This window comes from Ascidiella aspersa, chromosome 7 (genome assembly GCF_963924565.1).
Source record: "Ascidiella aspersa chromosome 7, kaAscAspe10.2, whole genome shotgun sequence".
NCBI classification, from domain to species: domain Eukaryota; kingdom Metazoa; phylum Chordata; class Ascidiacea; order Phlebobranchia; family Ascidiidae; genus Ascidiella; species Ascidiella aspersa.
In genome coordinates this window covers 24,892,350-24,908,102 of record NC_139453.1, presented here as the reverse complement: position 1 = coordinate 24,908,102, position 15,753 = coordinate 24,892,350, and the positions used below count along the sequence as shown (strand labels likewise).

Below are 15,753 nucleotides of genomic sequence, written 5' to 3'. Positions count from 1 at the left end.
TAACAGTTCTGTTGAGTTGTTTTACAAAAAATACATTAATAATGATATAAACAAATTGTTAAAGTGACAGCAGGTTAAACAAAAACAATTAAAATTTTTTTTTTCTTTTTGTTCATATTTTTAAGCATATTATAGGCAGTGGTAAACATTTTTTGGTATAGTCATTTGTATTGTCATGCCAAGGCTTTTAAAATAAATATAAAATGCTTAGTTTTGTCAATTGCAAAAGTATGTGCACTTCTGTAACGTGAGTACAATATCCAATTCTTTGTTAAACCATTTGATTTCATACGCTAATTAAGGGCTATGTTAAATCAGACAAAACTGCAAGGTACATTTGTATAAAATATGATGGTTGGTTGCAATCAATTGCCAAAGTATCTGGTTATTAGGTTGAGATTATTCCAGACAGCCACTGTTTAAAATGAAAGGTTATTTACAATTACAAAGTTTTGCTACAATACTGGCCACTATTTTATGTTTGAATGTAAAACCTGTACGTAAAGATATATATATATATATATATATATGTAATACATTCCAAACGACACAGGCTATTTAATCTTAGCTCCACCTATCGCAGTATTTCAGTTACACTATTAGAAGATTTTGTTTAACAAATTAACTGTTTTAAACTTAATTAGTTTTATTATTCAACATTGCGTAAAATTCAAATAAACTAATTTGCTACACACAAGCAAAAAATCATCAAAGTGCTATAAATATGTTCTTAAATGGTAACTGGCACTGCAGAGCCATTTTTGCCTGGTAAACCACTTATGTTTTTTTGATATAATAACGGACCCCTTCGATGTTAAAACAGCAAAAATTAAAAAAGTACGATAATATTCACATTCACCTCGGTAACTAACTAAGTAACTCAACTTACAGTACAGTATACAGGTTGTTCAAATATCCATAAATATAACAATTCAACAAAGAAAATATTTTCCAGAATAAAATAATTTATTAGCCAATAAAGTAAGAGATGCTACGACCGCTTCAAACTTTCACACGGACCCCAGTTTGAGAACCACCGGTCTCAACATAACTCAAAAGCTTTACTAAACTTATTGTAGTACAACTGTGTTATGGTATTCTATAATAGGGGATTTCCCCTACTTGTAATGTGATTCAAGAACTTTTCATGTACGCCACCTAGCGGTAAAATGTAAGACTAACTAACACTTTCAATCAAAAAGACTTTGGATATTATCAATCAATGAGGTAAACATTTTTTAGGTAAACGAACGATTTAAACCACTAAATGCTGGTCTTTGTAGACGCCGACACTTTGCATTAAGATATCTACGAAACCAAAAATAAAATAAAAATAAGAAATGGATACACAACACATAGAATAGCCAATAAACTCACGGTATTTTTATACACCGAACCAGTGTTCTTCAATCTTTTTTGGTTTGGTGAAGTCTTATTGTTGTTGTGACGAATCCATGCACCCCGTTTACTTAAAAGGTAAACTGAGGTAAAAAACTATATGAAAAAGAAATAAAAGGCGATACGAAAAATCATTAAACATATCATCACCATGTCAAATAAACCGATTAAACCGAGAGGAGCTGCCCAGGTTTTTCACACTGTAGGTGAGAGTTCGATTATGGCTGCAGGCTGCTTGCGAGTACTATAGCATATGTCATAAAACAGCATTTTTATACGTCAGTTGAAACCTACATCTTTTTTCTAGTATCCTAAATGTGAAATAATAATGGTTCACTAAAAGTTTGTGATGCACCCTTGTATACCTTTTCGTACTGGTGCACCCCACGCATATTTTGGTGCACACCGGTTAAAGAACACTGCACTACACCACCGGTCACTCGAATTATTTTGCCAATAATGGATTAGAGAGAGAGAGAGAGAGAGATATGAGACTTTTGGGGTCTAACTTCTACAGAATATTAGTTCGGGCATATGCTTTTTGCAGCTGCCAATATAGATTTAGAAAAGACTTTGAAAGTTTGATAACAAAAACACCTCTGGGTGTCCCATTTGCATTAAAATCACGTAGCGTTAAACAACATGGGCTTTGCGTTTGCTTTGTAAACATATAGCCGGAACTGCCCGACGTTCCATAGACCCGATGTAATGAAGTATTGAAACATACACCATACTCAAACGCGTCTTGAACAATGGAAGGTCTGACGAGACAAAAGCCCGTGACGCGAAGGCTTTCAAAACTTCGGAAGGTCCTTCCAAGGCTTATAAAATCGAATTGCTTCAGCGGCAATTAAATGTAATTGTAGTTTGTCCAATTAGGCAAGCAGTTTCCGAAGGTAGTAGGTATTTGCACGTTAGAAGTTGGTTCCAAATACTATTCCTTGTCTTACAACAATTAAAACAAGTATTATTTTGCCAGTGGCTTTTAGTGATATTATTTTTGTTTTACCCAGACACTGAGATAAACCTAACTTATTGCGAGAGAAATATTGCAAGGCCGTCTTTAATCGGACGTTCTTGGAAATGCCCGACCTATTCTCGTCTTGCTTTGGCAAAGGTAACGGTCAGAAGAACTCAAAGATCAGTCCCCAAAACGTCACCAAAGTCAAACCTAAGGATGATAGAGAGGTACGTTTACAGGTACCAACCAGCCTACAATAAGCCTTGAAGGCCTAGCCGAGATATTTGATAGCGGCGTCTGTCAAACACAGCCGACAAAAAGTAATCTAATTATAGCACCGTGTGGTGAATGACCCTAGTTACTCTCCAACAATGAGCTGGTCTTTACTGAGAGATAGGTTAGTTAGTAGCTTGTTAAGGTATAGTAATGTTCGCAGCAATAATTAACAGCATAAACACAGATTAAACCTAATCGTCTTATTCGCCCTGTCCTGTCCACTATATGTTCTTTTCTAAAATCGTATACCTGTCCACTATCTGTTCTTTTCTAAAATCGCAGATAACTGTGATTGGCGGTTTGTTACCTTTAACAGAATAACGTTACTCTTTTGCTTGCTGAAATCAATTTATGTGTCAAATAATTGCTATGGTTGTTTCAGAAAAAAAATGCACTACTGGTATTTTGTATAACAGCTCTAAATTGACATAAAAAAAAATAACAGCCAAAAAACCTAAAAAAAAAGTTTTTTAATAAATCACTTGTTTGCGAAAAACTCTTTTTAGGGCCAATGGTAAGTACTATCATTTTACTTTAATTAAACTGACGAAATATGGAGCTGACTATTTTTCTTTAAAGTAAAATGATAGTACTTACCATTGGCCCTAAAAAGAGTTTTTCGCAAACAAGTGGTTTATTAAAAAACATTTTTTTTAGGTTTTTTGGCTGTTATTTTTTTTTCAAATACAATTTACAAGTGCTACAGAGTTCCTCTAACGTAGATACGCAAAGCGTTTGAAGACAGTCTAGTTGCCGCAAGAGAAAGCAGGGACGTTAACTGTTTGGAGAATGCGTTGGACGAAGCGGCGTCGAGTGGCCTTCTTACGAAGTCGGACGTTTTCATAAAGGAGCAAGCCAGGTAAGCCGTATATCAAGGCTTCTCAAAAAAGTACTCCTATAAGTGTATCCAATTAAAAAAAAAACTTATCAAGTCACACTAAAATATCACCCATAGCTTTTGCACTGTTTTGCTAGTTCGGGTCATTGTATAAAAGACTCAGCTTAAATCATTGTTAAACTTTTTTATGGCAATATACCAGATTGCAAGCTTGGAAGCAGGCCAAAGCCAGATTGCGTTCGTTTCTTAAGAGCAGTGACTTGACGTCACTTGTAGCCGTGAGAATGGATTATCAGGAGTTGGGCTTAATCGATGGTGATGGCTTGCTGGAATCGGCAGATATGGCGATAAGGGTTCTCCAGGTGTGTAGAAGGATAAAGCTGTTATACGGCGTATACAAAAGGTCCCAAGAGCTTGCTGGAAATATGATTTGCATCTAAAATGTGCCTTCTTTGTGAATACTACATCACGTTGTAAAAGTGGTAGCCGTTACTTTCGCTGTAACAAATTTGTCGTTGCGAAACATGTTGCTCAAAAATTGATATAGCCGAATGATTATTATCTAATTTACAATAATTGCTATTTAAGACATTTCAGCAGTTATAGTCGGTAACCAAATAGCGAATTGACACTGCAAATTATTTTTGTAGAAAGCTCGGCACTGGTCAATAATCTCACCACTTGTTTGTGGTACATTAACGAAACCCGTCGTCAAAATTGAAATTGCAAACTGAAAGAATAAATATAATAAAACTTGACCCACTCCAACCCAAACCCTAACCAGCCCTAACCCAAATAATGTGCTTTCATCTAATAATTATTTGAACGCTGCGCTGGGGAATAAGTCCAGATTTGGGTGGGCGTAAAATCTTTTTTGTCCGGGGGTTTACAACATACTTACATTATTTTAGTTAGCGGGTTCGGGTTGGTCAAGTATTATTAATATATTTATTTCTCCTTTGCAATTTCAATTTTGCTTGTTTCGTTACTGCCCATTTTATCAAATTAAAAAACCTGTAGGGTTCTGGACCAGCGCTCAAAGTTCTTTACATGCTTTTTGTGTACAGACAAAGCAGCATCTTAACTCTGCCCTCCGCGGCGAAACAGAGACTGGGCTGGAATCGGCGATCAATCGTTGCGAAGAAATGCGGGGAGACGACCTTCAAGCATTGAGCGCTGAGCTGGCCATCGCTAAAAACTTCCTCGCCAAAATCCAAGAGGAGCAGCGTATTTTTCGGGACAATGACAAGTATCCCGAACAGGTTCTTAGTTTGAGTTATACTAAGCTCGAGTTTCCAAGCCAAGAAAAAAATTAATCAGGTTTGTAGAGCTCTTCTGGCAAATGTAGTTTTTATTCCGACGTTTCGACGTCCTATACAGGTCGTCTTCATCAGGGTAAATAACACTGAATGCGACTAGTACAGTGCACGATAAACAAAGGAAAAAAGGAAAAAAGAATGGAACGCAAGCACGTTACAACGCAACAAAAACAAAACGCGATAACGAATGATTGGGCCTCTAATCTTTAAGCAGGTGCCTGTAGCACGCTGAAAGCATCACGTCCGTTTTGATGTTCATTGTGTTGCCCCGTTGGTGAATAATCCAAGACTCACGAAATAGTCTTTTCCTGTAGTCAGATTCCCGGGCCAAAACAGACGCCGCATTAAAATCAATACGGTGGCCCTGTGACACCGCGTGATTGGAGAGGGCCGACTTCTTCGCGTCACTGTTGGCAACATCCCGTTGATGTTCTTTTCGTCGGGTGTTAAGTGACCTCCCAGTCTCTCCGATATATATTAACGGACACTCGGCGAAGGGAATAGAATATACAACACCTCGTTGTTCAAAGGTGTTGATTGGATCTTTCCCAAACAGGCGACTCATCCAAAAACAGAGGGTTTTGTGACACTTCCGTACATACCAAAACTGACGGATATTCTGCGGCGTATGTTGCGTGACTTTGGTGTAGCGGTGGGCGTCCAACCTGCCAATACGCTCCGCAAGCTACTGTGTCACCCGAAAGATCCAATCAACACCTTTGAACAACGAGGTGTTGTATATTCTATTCCCTGCGCCGAGTGTCCGTTAATATATATCGGAGAGACTGGGAGGTCACTTAACACCCGACGAAAAGAACATCAACGGGATGTTGCCAACAGTGACGCGAAGAAGTCGGCCCTCTCCAATCACGCGGTGTCACAGGGCCACCGTATTGATTTTAATGCGGCGTCTGTTTTGGCCCGGGAATCTGACTACAGGAAAAGACTATTTCGTGAGTCTTGGATTATTCACCAACGGGGCAACACAATGAACATCAAAACGGACGTGATGCTTTCAGCGTGCTACAGGCACCTGCTTAAAGATTAGAGGCCCAATCATTCGTTATCGCGTTTTGTTTTTGTTGCGTTGTAACGTGCTTGCGTTCCATTCTTTTTTCCTTTTTTCCTTTGTTTATCGTGCACTGTACTAGTCGCATTCAGTGTTATTTACCCTGATGAAGACGACCTGTATAGGACGTCGAAACGTCGGAATAAAAACTACATTTGCCAGAAGAGCTCTACAAACCTGATATTATGCCTGGTAGCAATAGCTTATATATTGAAAAAAATTAATGTTAATAGATTTGTAAAAAGATTGCTTAACATAATCTGTTACCTTGATAAGAGTGATAAAAATATTATAGGTTAAATAGAAGATTTTATTGACTTTCTAGTTTTAAAACTATAGTGTTCATTCGTATTTTGCACTATATCAAGGTAAAAACACAACACTAAAAATTTAATTTGCTTATATGAAACACTTTTAAAAATACTTTTTTCCTAATCTGCCAAATAAAAATACAATTGCCTTTTGCCAGGAATTGGACAAATCGATAAAAAGCCGAAAGTTGAGTCAATTGAAGGAAGCCATCGCGCGATGGAAGAGGCTAAAATTAGATCTCAAGCATCCAACATTCGTCGAAGCTAAAACGTAAGTTGAAGCAAATATGAATAAGAACGTCTCCAAAAAGCACATTTATACGATAATTTTAAGATATTAAAAGAGGGGGTATAACGCATCAAAAATATACCGTGGTAGAACTCGGACCTGCATGCCTGGGTCTCGTTTATTTAACTAACGTATTTCTCTATCGTTGTTTAGCTTACTTGAAGAAGAAATTGGAGAGAAACGAAAAAGGGCAGTTCTGGGATTAAGGCACAACGTCAAATACCGAAACTTGGAGAAAACGAAACGCTATATGCATAAAGTTAAGGTAATTTTTGAGATATTTTTCTCGTGGTCTCTGACCACTGGTGCGTTATATTCAATGGGGTTGCCGAGTCAAAAAAACGACACAGAAAATCACAGTTAATAACATAGTGAAATGGTACACCATGTTGCAAATTGTTAACAGAAAATAAATCATTCTATATCAAGCATACCGTTTTATACAGTGGCCCTTACCAACTTTCTTTAGAAATACGACGGCGAACCAGATCTCGTGGATGGATTACGTGACAAGGTGTTACCTTCTCTTCAACGAAGCGTATCCTTCACTGCCGACGTCATCAAAGCTCTCCGCAACAGGGACTACACCTCTCTGAGTAAGCTTATCGCCAGCCCATGCGAGATTGCAGATTTCGAGCCTAATTTGAAACGAGGCTTGAGATCAGTGGATGAAAACGCCTCTGTTATTTCTGACGCTCTCACCGAGATGAAAGAACACGCCAAAGGAGTGGCGCTAAGCACACAGGCCGCCGTTCGAGCCTTCAAAATAGTCGGAACGGCGCTGAACGCGATGGAAATCACTTTGAACGAGACTTGTCGGCAGTTTGAGCTGCTCAGCGAAAAGTACAAAGCTTGCGGAGAAGCGTCGGTTGGAGAATCGCAGGAGAGTTTTGGCTGTTTAAGGCAGGAGGACTGGGAAGTCACGTCACAGCAGGGAGATAGGAGCCTAATGGTCACCGAGTTGTGTCGCGTCATGGCAGGCCAAAGGGAAAAAGTCACCAAGGCGGCCGAAGCGCTCCGATCCTCGCTGCGCTTCCTGGAAAACGCTAGAGCGCAGAGTCTTAAGCGAATTCTGCTCCTGGAAAAAGCGACTGATTGCGAGCCCGACACTAAACGCGATAAGAACGATTACGACGCTGCGCTGGAGAAGGCTGAAGCCGTTTTGCGTGTGTTCGCTCGCTACGAGGTCATTACGCGTTCCGAGACCAGTCTGCGTTTGTTCATCGGTGCGAAGGACTCGACAAGTTCGCGAAGCGAGGTTGAGAAGGTGGCGGCAAACCTGGAACTCGGCCTGAACGAACTCGCGGCCAATTCCAGTGGCGCAAATGCTCAATTCGTAGACCTTTGCTACAATCGCCCCGGTTGGACGCAAAACGACTTTAAAAGCGACGAAAAACGCGACACCTTGAGGGTTATCCTGCGCTGCCTTGAAGTGCTATTTCCGGAGCGTTTCGTTGCCAGTCTGCGCAAGGCAGCCGGCGTCCGTCTTGCCGAGATCCGAATCCTGGGCGCCGAGTCGCAAAGCAAGGAGAACGCAGCGCGCTACGAGCTTCACAAGGCCGTGCTTTCGGGCAACGAGGTCGAGCTAGCCAGGGCAATAGGGAAATGCAACTTACGCCAGAACGACGAGGCGCTCTTGGAGGCGAAAGGCGAGCTGGGTCGGATACGAGACGACAAGCGAGTCTGCTTGGACGCGCTTCGCAAAGCTGTGCTTGAAGCCAACCGCGGCGACTTAGAAAGCAACCTACGGCTAGCTGAAAAGCTCTACATATCGCCTATTCACCCGGTCGTGCTCAGGGCCAAGTGCGAGCTGGCCGACATAGAGTTCCGCCAAGTCCGCCGCGAAGAGGCTCGTCGGGAACTGGAGGAACTGCTTGCGGATGAGAATAACACTTCAACAGTCATGAGAGCGCTTGCCAGGGCCCAAGTCTGCCGGGTTCCTCCCGAAGATTTCTCGCTTAAGGCGGCTCTTTCGCTGTTGGATGCGTACAAAGTAAAAGAGGCAGAGTCGCTAAGAAAGCGATTCCGCGACGTCGAAGTCGCGTTTCGTGTCATTTCGAGGCAAGATATTGAGAAAGAAACGCTAGGAAATTCCCCTTTGGTTGGGTCACGACTTGAAATGGCATCTGGAGATGACTCTTCTGCTGAGAGGCTTGAGGAGATTCTTAAATGCGAAATCGCAAACGTCGGGAATATGCATTCAGTTGATGCCAGCTATGTCACTATCAAGAAGATTCTAGACATGTTGGACGATCACGATCAGATCAATCCTGGCGTTATTGAAGAATCAAGGCAGACAATAAAGGTCATCGACGAATGGCGTCTGAAAGTGGACGAAATAAAAAACAAACTGAAATTGGCCCTAACAGAAAACTCGAAAGAGGCATTTTCATCTGCCATCGCTTCAGTCGACTCCAGTTGTGAGGCTCTCGGCTACCTCTCAGTGGCCAAGTTGGGCGAATTTTATCGGTCACCTGCTGAGGCTAAAGAGGCCCTGGCGTTGCTGGTGGAACACGAACGGTCGAGTCAAGACCAGCAACGCATGAAGCAAATTGCCGCAGCGCGACACCAATTGAAGAAAGCCTTGCTAACGGAAGAGACCAACTCCAGGCCTCTGAGAGAGGCGCTGGCCGCCTTTCGGCTTATATGTTTGCCAGATGGGGATGAGGACGCTCTTCTTACGCGGGATAAATTAGAAACAGTCGCGGAAAAGAAGCCTTCGCCGCCAGAAGTTAAGAATACGAAACAAGCGGACACAGCAAGCAAGGGGAGCGTCGCCAGTGTCCGGTCCAGAAAACCGCGGCCTTTGAGAGCTCAAAAGCCCGCCAAAGTCACGATACCGACTCGGGCTGCTCTGCGCGTTATGACAATGAACACCGACCGCGCCACGCCGCGTGGTAGGGACAACCCAAAGCGTCAGGTAAAATTTCAGCTGGCCAACAGCGCTCGCAACGAGCGAAAAAGGAAGCCGAACAATCCGCGATCGCAGAGTGCGAGAGAGCGAAACTCGCGCCTTAACCACAGCAAACAGCCGGCGCCGCGACAGGCCTGGGACGCTCAGGACCAACGCAACTTGACGCTGCTGAGAAAGGCTGAGCGCAACTTGCAGCAAGTCGAGAGGAAGGAATCGAGAAGAAACGAGGAGGAACAGCGGGATGCGATCCTGGGGAAGTTTAAAGATGAGCTGGGCGCGAAGCTTCGAGAAGCGATCGAGCATGGTGACCGGTTAGTACGCGACATTTATGTTTCGTAAGTAAGTTCCTATATAGTCAGCGACTGAAATAGTTGAAGGCCACATAGAATAAATAAAGTTACCATAGACCAGTGTTTCGCAACCTTTTTCGGCTTGCGGAATTCTACAGAAATTATAAATGGTTTGTAGCACCCTTGCTCGTATTTTGGTTAACTATAATGTTACAATAAACGAAATTGAAACAGCACATTAACTGTACAACAATGTTAAAAAAAACTTTTTAATTTATTTTTTTAATTTCAATAAAGCAACAATTGGAATTCATAACTATTTGAAATATCTCTCGCACTCTGTGGCACTTTATAGTGATAGTGCCGCGTCACCCCGGTTGAGAACCACCGCTATTGACTTTATGTGGTCAGTGACACCACCCAAGACGCCAGATTTGTTTGTGGAGCACAGCAATCCACTTGTAGGCGTTTCAAATAACGAGTAATCTATACATTCACAGCATACGCAATTCCACCTGTACGATTTACAGTTTGCGGTCTTATTGGTTTTGCTAATGCGCAAGATCACGTCGTACTTGGGACTCCGGTAGTCTTGCTTCAGTCCTAAGTCCCACTTCAGGCAAATAAACTGACACGGGAGTCCCGGCATCATAGCCCTGCTATGAATAGCCTACAGTCGCAATATCCGTCACACTGAAATGATTGGCAGGCAACATATAATAAGTAATTATAAAAAAACGCGATATTGCGTGTCGGTTGAATTCTCTAAACAAATGGAATTATTAAAAACTAAAATCAAAATACAATCGATTTGGTTACTGACTTTACCCGGCACGCAAGTATTGTTTTATTTTACGTCGTCGGCAATACCCTCATAAGTATGTCATCGTCATGTAACTCATCCATTCACAAAATGGAAAATAAGTACGCCTTTTTATATCTATCTTTACTGTTTACAGTTTGCGGCCTTATCGGTTTCTAACTTGCTTTTGCGCACGTCGGACTCGGGACTCGAGTAGTATCAAAAGTCCTACTCAAATCCCAAACGCGACTTCGAATCTGAATCAGCCCTGATATAAATACGGTGGCCATATACTCTTCGCAGAGCAGACCTGTGGCAAGCCCTCAACGAATTCGAGCGATATTTCGGCGACGCGGATCTCTCCAGGTCAGAGTTGGAGCTGGTGAGGCGAGCTAAAGACGAGTTGAGAGGTCGCACGGCAAGTCAGTACGCAGAAAACCTCAGCAACGCCGTAAAGCAGCGAAACGTCGAGGTCCTTCGACACCTAATCTATCAGGTGATAAATTGCTAGTCCTCATTCGATCCTTCGATGGGCTTGGTTAATTCAAAGAAGCAACCAATCTGCTTCGCTTTACATTGTGTCTTATGACATATCAAAAATGGCCCTTCCAGATACGCAAGTATTGTTATTTTTAACACGGCGATTCACTCATAAGTGTATCATATAGCTCAACCATTCACAAAATGGAAAAAAGTACGCCTTTGTATATGTACCTTTACGATTTTTAAATCGGCAGTCACCTGAAAATAGTTTCTATCGTATTTTGTAAAACGGATGAATTGCGTATTATGTTCAGAATTTGAGAACTTAATCTATAAAAATCAGTTTGGTAATGACTAGGGCCCGCAAAGGTCAATAAAGTTAACCTTTTTTAAGGACCTCGTCTGTCCACGAATCAAAGAATAAAGTTGTTTTCAGCACCTAGGGGGCTGTTTCTAAGAATTTTATAGGTCAAAATAAAGTTAAAATTTACAATAAAGTTAAAATTTTTTAATAAAGGCAAAATTTGTCAAATTATGGCTTTTGACAAAGTTTTTGTGTTTCTTGAGAGTAATTTTTATAAAAATCGTCGTGGAAGCATTTTAAACCAGGAACTACGACACAATTAAACCATATTAACCCATAAAAGCAGGAAACATGTCACAATGCCCACTTGAATCAGCAGTAACTTTTATCGCAAATTATCAATTTTTTTATTTATTGTTACGTATTTAAATAATTCTTATAAAACACTTCAACTTGATAAACGTGGTCTTTTCGAAGATCAACAGTTTGGATTTTAGGAATAGGCTACAGACATTCTGTAATACAAAAATGCCTAAGCAATCTAAATCTATCGCCAAAAAACCCGACACACTTTTTATAATCCATAAAACACCTTGACTTTTCGACAAAACATTATATTTGTGTAACTGGCATCAATTCAAGGAAGAACTGTGGCCTCTACAAACAAGCAATTTCGTTGAGTTAAAATAAAGTTAAAATTTGATAAAAATAAAGTTAAAAAAATTTTTTTTACGCTAAAATAAAAATTGTTAAAACAAAAATTTTTTATTAAGCATTATTTTTGTAAATTGGGTCATTTGTCTTAATTTGTGCATTTTGTGTTATTTTTTTAGTTGGGTTATTGCTCATTATCGGAAAAATTAACCAATTTTAATAGTTTAACGTTTAATTTTAATGACAATTGTGACTTGACTTAGAATTGACTTGCTCGTATTATGAATTGGCATAGACTTGACTTAATATTTTTTTCAAAAATAATTGATTTGGAGTTAAGTTCTTTTACAAATTACTTGACTTGAACCTAATTTTTCATACAAATTACTTGACTGGGACTTAATTTATTGCAAAATTACTTGTTTACAACACTGACAAGAAGTCTAGGTCACTAATAATTTGTATACAACAGAGTTAAATATACATAATATATATTTTTCGAACTAAACAGATTGACAACGAAGCGCCGGAGCATTTGCCCGCTTCCGGCCAGGAAAAGTTGTCCTTCCAAAGAGACCTTAGCCGCGCCAGAATGCTGGTAACCCAACTAAGTGGCCTGCATAAGCACAGGACGACCCTGGTGGGCATGACAAGACCGGTAGTGGCCCAAATAAGCAGCTACCCTTGCCCCCCTGATTCAATGAAGACCGTGGTCCGAGCAACTTTCTTGCTTTTGGGAGAACACGAACGGCAACTGATCGTAAGCTTTTTTTAGTGAATTATTTCCTGTAAGAAAATGATAAACATAGTTTCCAAGTAAAACTAAACCATGTTGCCCAACGTTAAACCTGGGTGCCTAACTTTTCAAATGGTGAAAATTTTATGCTGTAAACAATCTGTTATTTCGAGTATATAAAGGTCATTTTTTTATTGTTACTAAATTAATTGTCAGAGTGTCACCAATGCCAAATTACTTACAAATATATAAAAAATATAGTTTGACACGATTTTATAAAGTATTTCCAAATGAGTTCGACTGAAGATTTAGGTCGCGTTTAGTAGATAGATGTTTTTCAATGTAAGCGCGTAAATCACGTAACAGCGGTACCTAATAAAATAATACAGCTATTTAACGAAGGACACAAGGCTATCTGTACGACACACTCACGGTAAAGTTAATCACGCCATTAAATTATAAAACAAAGTAAAATCTTTCGATTTGTTTACCCTGATTTGAGAATTGCTACTGAAACGACACATTCTACAAGAATATTAACGTCATGGTATTGGTTATGTATAAACCAGTGTTGTAAGTCAAAGTCAAGTCATTTGAAATAAGTAACTTAAATGCACTTAAGTTAGGTCTTTGATTGACTTAATGTCATTAAAACACTGCTTAAACATGTAATTGTTGTTGCCCTTCCAAGGACTGGCCGGCGATGCAGACCCTTCTCGGCAAACTTGGGAGGCTTTCGATCACCCGCAGGGTGGCGCTATGCGACGCATCTTCCGTTACTGTGGCAACCGCTAAACGAGTTCTTCACCTGTTGAAAAACATTCCGGAAGACAGGATCATGAAAACGCACAAGGCCGTTGGGACTTTTTACTGCTGGGTAAGGAAACCTCGATTGACGCTTATCAATTTGAATAATTAAGGTAGTGGTAGTCGAATTGTTTTTGTTTGCGGGACAATAATAAAATTTAACAATATTGCAACTTGACGGTCGCCCTAAATAAGTCTCGCGTGCTAAGCTACATGTCAATTTGAAATACGTAGCATATAGGTCGCCTTTCAAAATTACAAAAAGTTTTCGCAAAACGTTTTTTGACAAAACCGTGGTCCAATCTCTTACATAATAACGATATTTCTATTCTCAAAAATGCAAAACAAATGAAATTGCAACATTCTAAGAAAAACTAGGGCTAGCGTTACGAAGTTGTTATAGCTCCCGTTGTCAGCATGCTATTCTATATTACTTAGCCACTATAATCACTCAAAATAATTTCTGCATTGGATTAAAAATAAAGGCTGAAATTTCTACATCAGCCAGTATCGAACGAGTACCTATCTTACCACAAGACGACAGAGATCGGGTATCGGCTGTAACCCGATGTTATCGCATATCATTAATATGCACACAATTAACGGAATATATTTTCGTATCCAGGCAAAGTGCATGTCTCAAGAAGTTCTTGCAAGGCACGCCGACGAGCCAGACAAGGTTAAGCCACCGACCTTGAAACAGCCACTCAGGCGAATCGACACTGAATTTTGGTCGCGTCTGGCGCGCCCTAGCGACCGGATAATAGCTCAAATTAACCCGAGGGAGAAACCGTCAACCCGAATTCGGCAAATACGACCAAGGACGGCCATCACAGTACAAGCGAAAGTTTAAACCTAATACCTTTATATGCACTTTCTTAGCGTATAAATAATGTTTTTATTTTATAAATTGCTGTAATGTTTAAGGCTTTGCCACTCTAAATATATTCGCCAAGATGTACTTTTCACTTAAGTTTTCACTGTGCATTGTATTTGTGTTATCTTTCTTCGCAGTTTCTAATGTGACATTACAATTGCCTGTATGCAGGCCATAACATGTTTGTTATACAAAATCTAACTTAAGAAAAACGGTTGGTTGTTTTCACGCGCCCGGTTGTGTGTGTGTTAGCGAAAAATGTCGACAGCTGTAGCTATTTTAACATTAATGATTTGGACCCAGCTATTTTGCCGTTAACGCATGCACCGACGTCCGACGAGTTGTGTGTGAAAAGATTGTCGCTTACCCTAAACGAACCTATAGTGCAGGGCTACTCAACTGGCGAACCGCGGTCCGAATGTGGACCTCTTCAGTGTTAAATCCGGACCTTATCTGCCCCAGTATTAACTTAGCAATGCGATTTAATGAGTTTTTTTTTTGGCAAACAATTGATGCTGTTTATTGAAACCCCATTTCTATTCTAGTAAAGGACATTACAAAAGTTTTAGTTGAAGAGAAGCACATATGTAAATTGTATAGTATTACATTTTGTATAACTGTGAAATATTTTATGAGAGCTAAAAATAGTTGAGTAGCCCTGCTATAGTAAAACAGCATTACAAATGTAATTTATAAACATCGTAAGCTTAGGTCGTCGGCCAAATTTGCTAAGACGCCCAATCGATCTTACTGTACATAAAAACAAAACCGACAAAAAAATCACTATATTATTTTGTTATACGTTTCTATTAGGCAATACAAATCCAGACAAAGTCATTCATGCGTTTCACTTTAAGTTTAGGTTCTGCTAATGCTTTATGCTGATCGTATTCTTTTGGTCGCCGAAAGTATTTTTAGTAGATCATGGTGTGCTCCGTTCTTTACAAGGCTGTTATTTTTTTTTAAAACAAAAAACTAAATGACCATGGTAGCTATTACACAAAAACCTAATGGGTTTGCACTCGTTATAATCGTTATACGGATGTTTTTATATGCACCTTAAATATTAAAAAACTTGAATACTTTTATTTCCGAAAGCTGTTATAAAGTTTCAATGTATTTTATGTATGCACATCAAATGAATTCTAAACATCCCACATTTTTACAAAGTGAAAGTAATAAATAACCTAAACATAAGCCATCTAAAAACAATCAAGCAAGAATGTTTATTATTTTCTTAAACATTTACATTTCTATCGTTTTATTACAACTCCATAGGATGTTATATGTACAGCATCAATTTTTTTATACATTAAAATATACATTAATAAATATTTAAAAAATATATTGAATAGCCAGCAATCATGATTTAGTATGCAATTATGTGACCAAAACTATCAAAAACTTTTGAATTTAACAGATTTT

General features: G+C 39.7%; 1 protein-coding gene across 1 annotated transcript; it reads left to right on the top strand.

Annotated features, from left to right (window-relative positions):
- Positions 1-2,481: 2,481 nt before the first annotated feature.
- Positions 2,482-14,315, top strand: LOC146138619 (uncharacterized). The gene is made up of 11 exons (XM_083394618.1): positions 2,482-2,586; positions 3,358-3,494; positions 3,676-3,835; positions 4,541-4,735; positions 6,331-6,443; positions 6,615-6,726; positions 6,931-9,686; positions 10,771-10,963; positions 12,420-12,668; positions 13,336-13,521; positions 14,077-14,315. Exons 1-11 carry the CDS (start codon positions 2,482-2,484, stop codon positions 14,302-14,304), a joined length of 4,434 nt encoding a protein of 1,477 aa, XP_083250744.1. The 3' UTR covers positions 14,305-14,315.
- Positions 14,316-15,753: the final 1,438 nt, after the last annotated feature.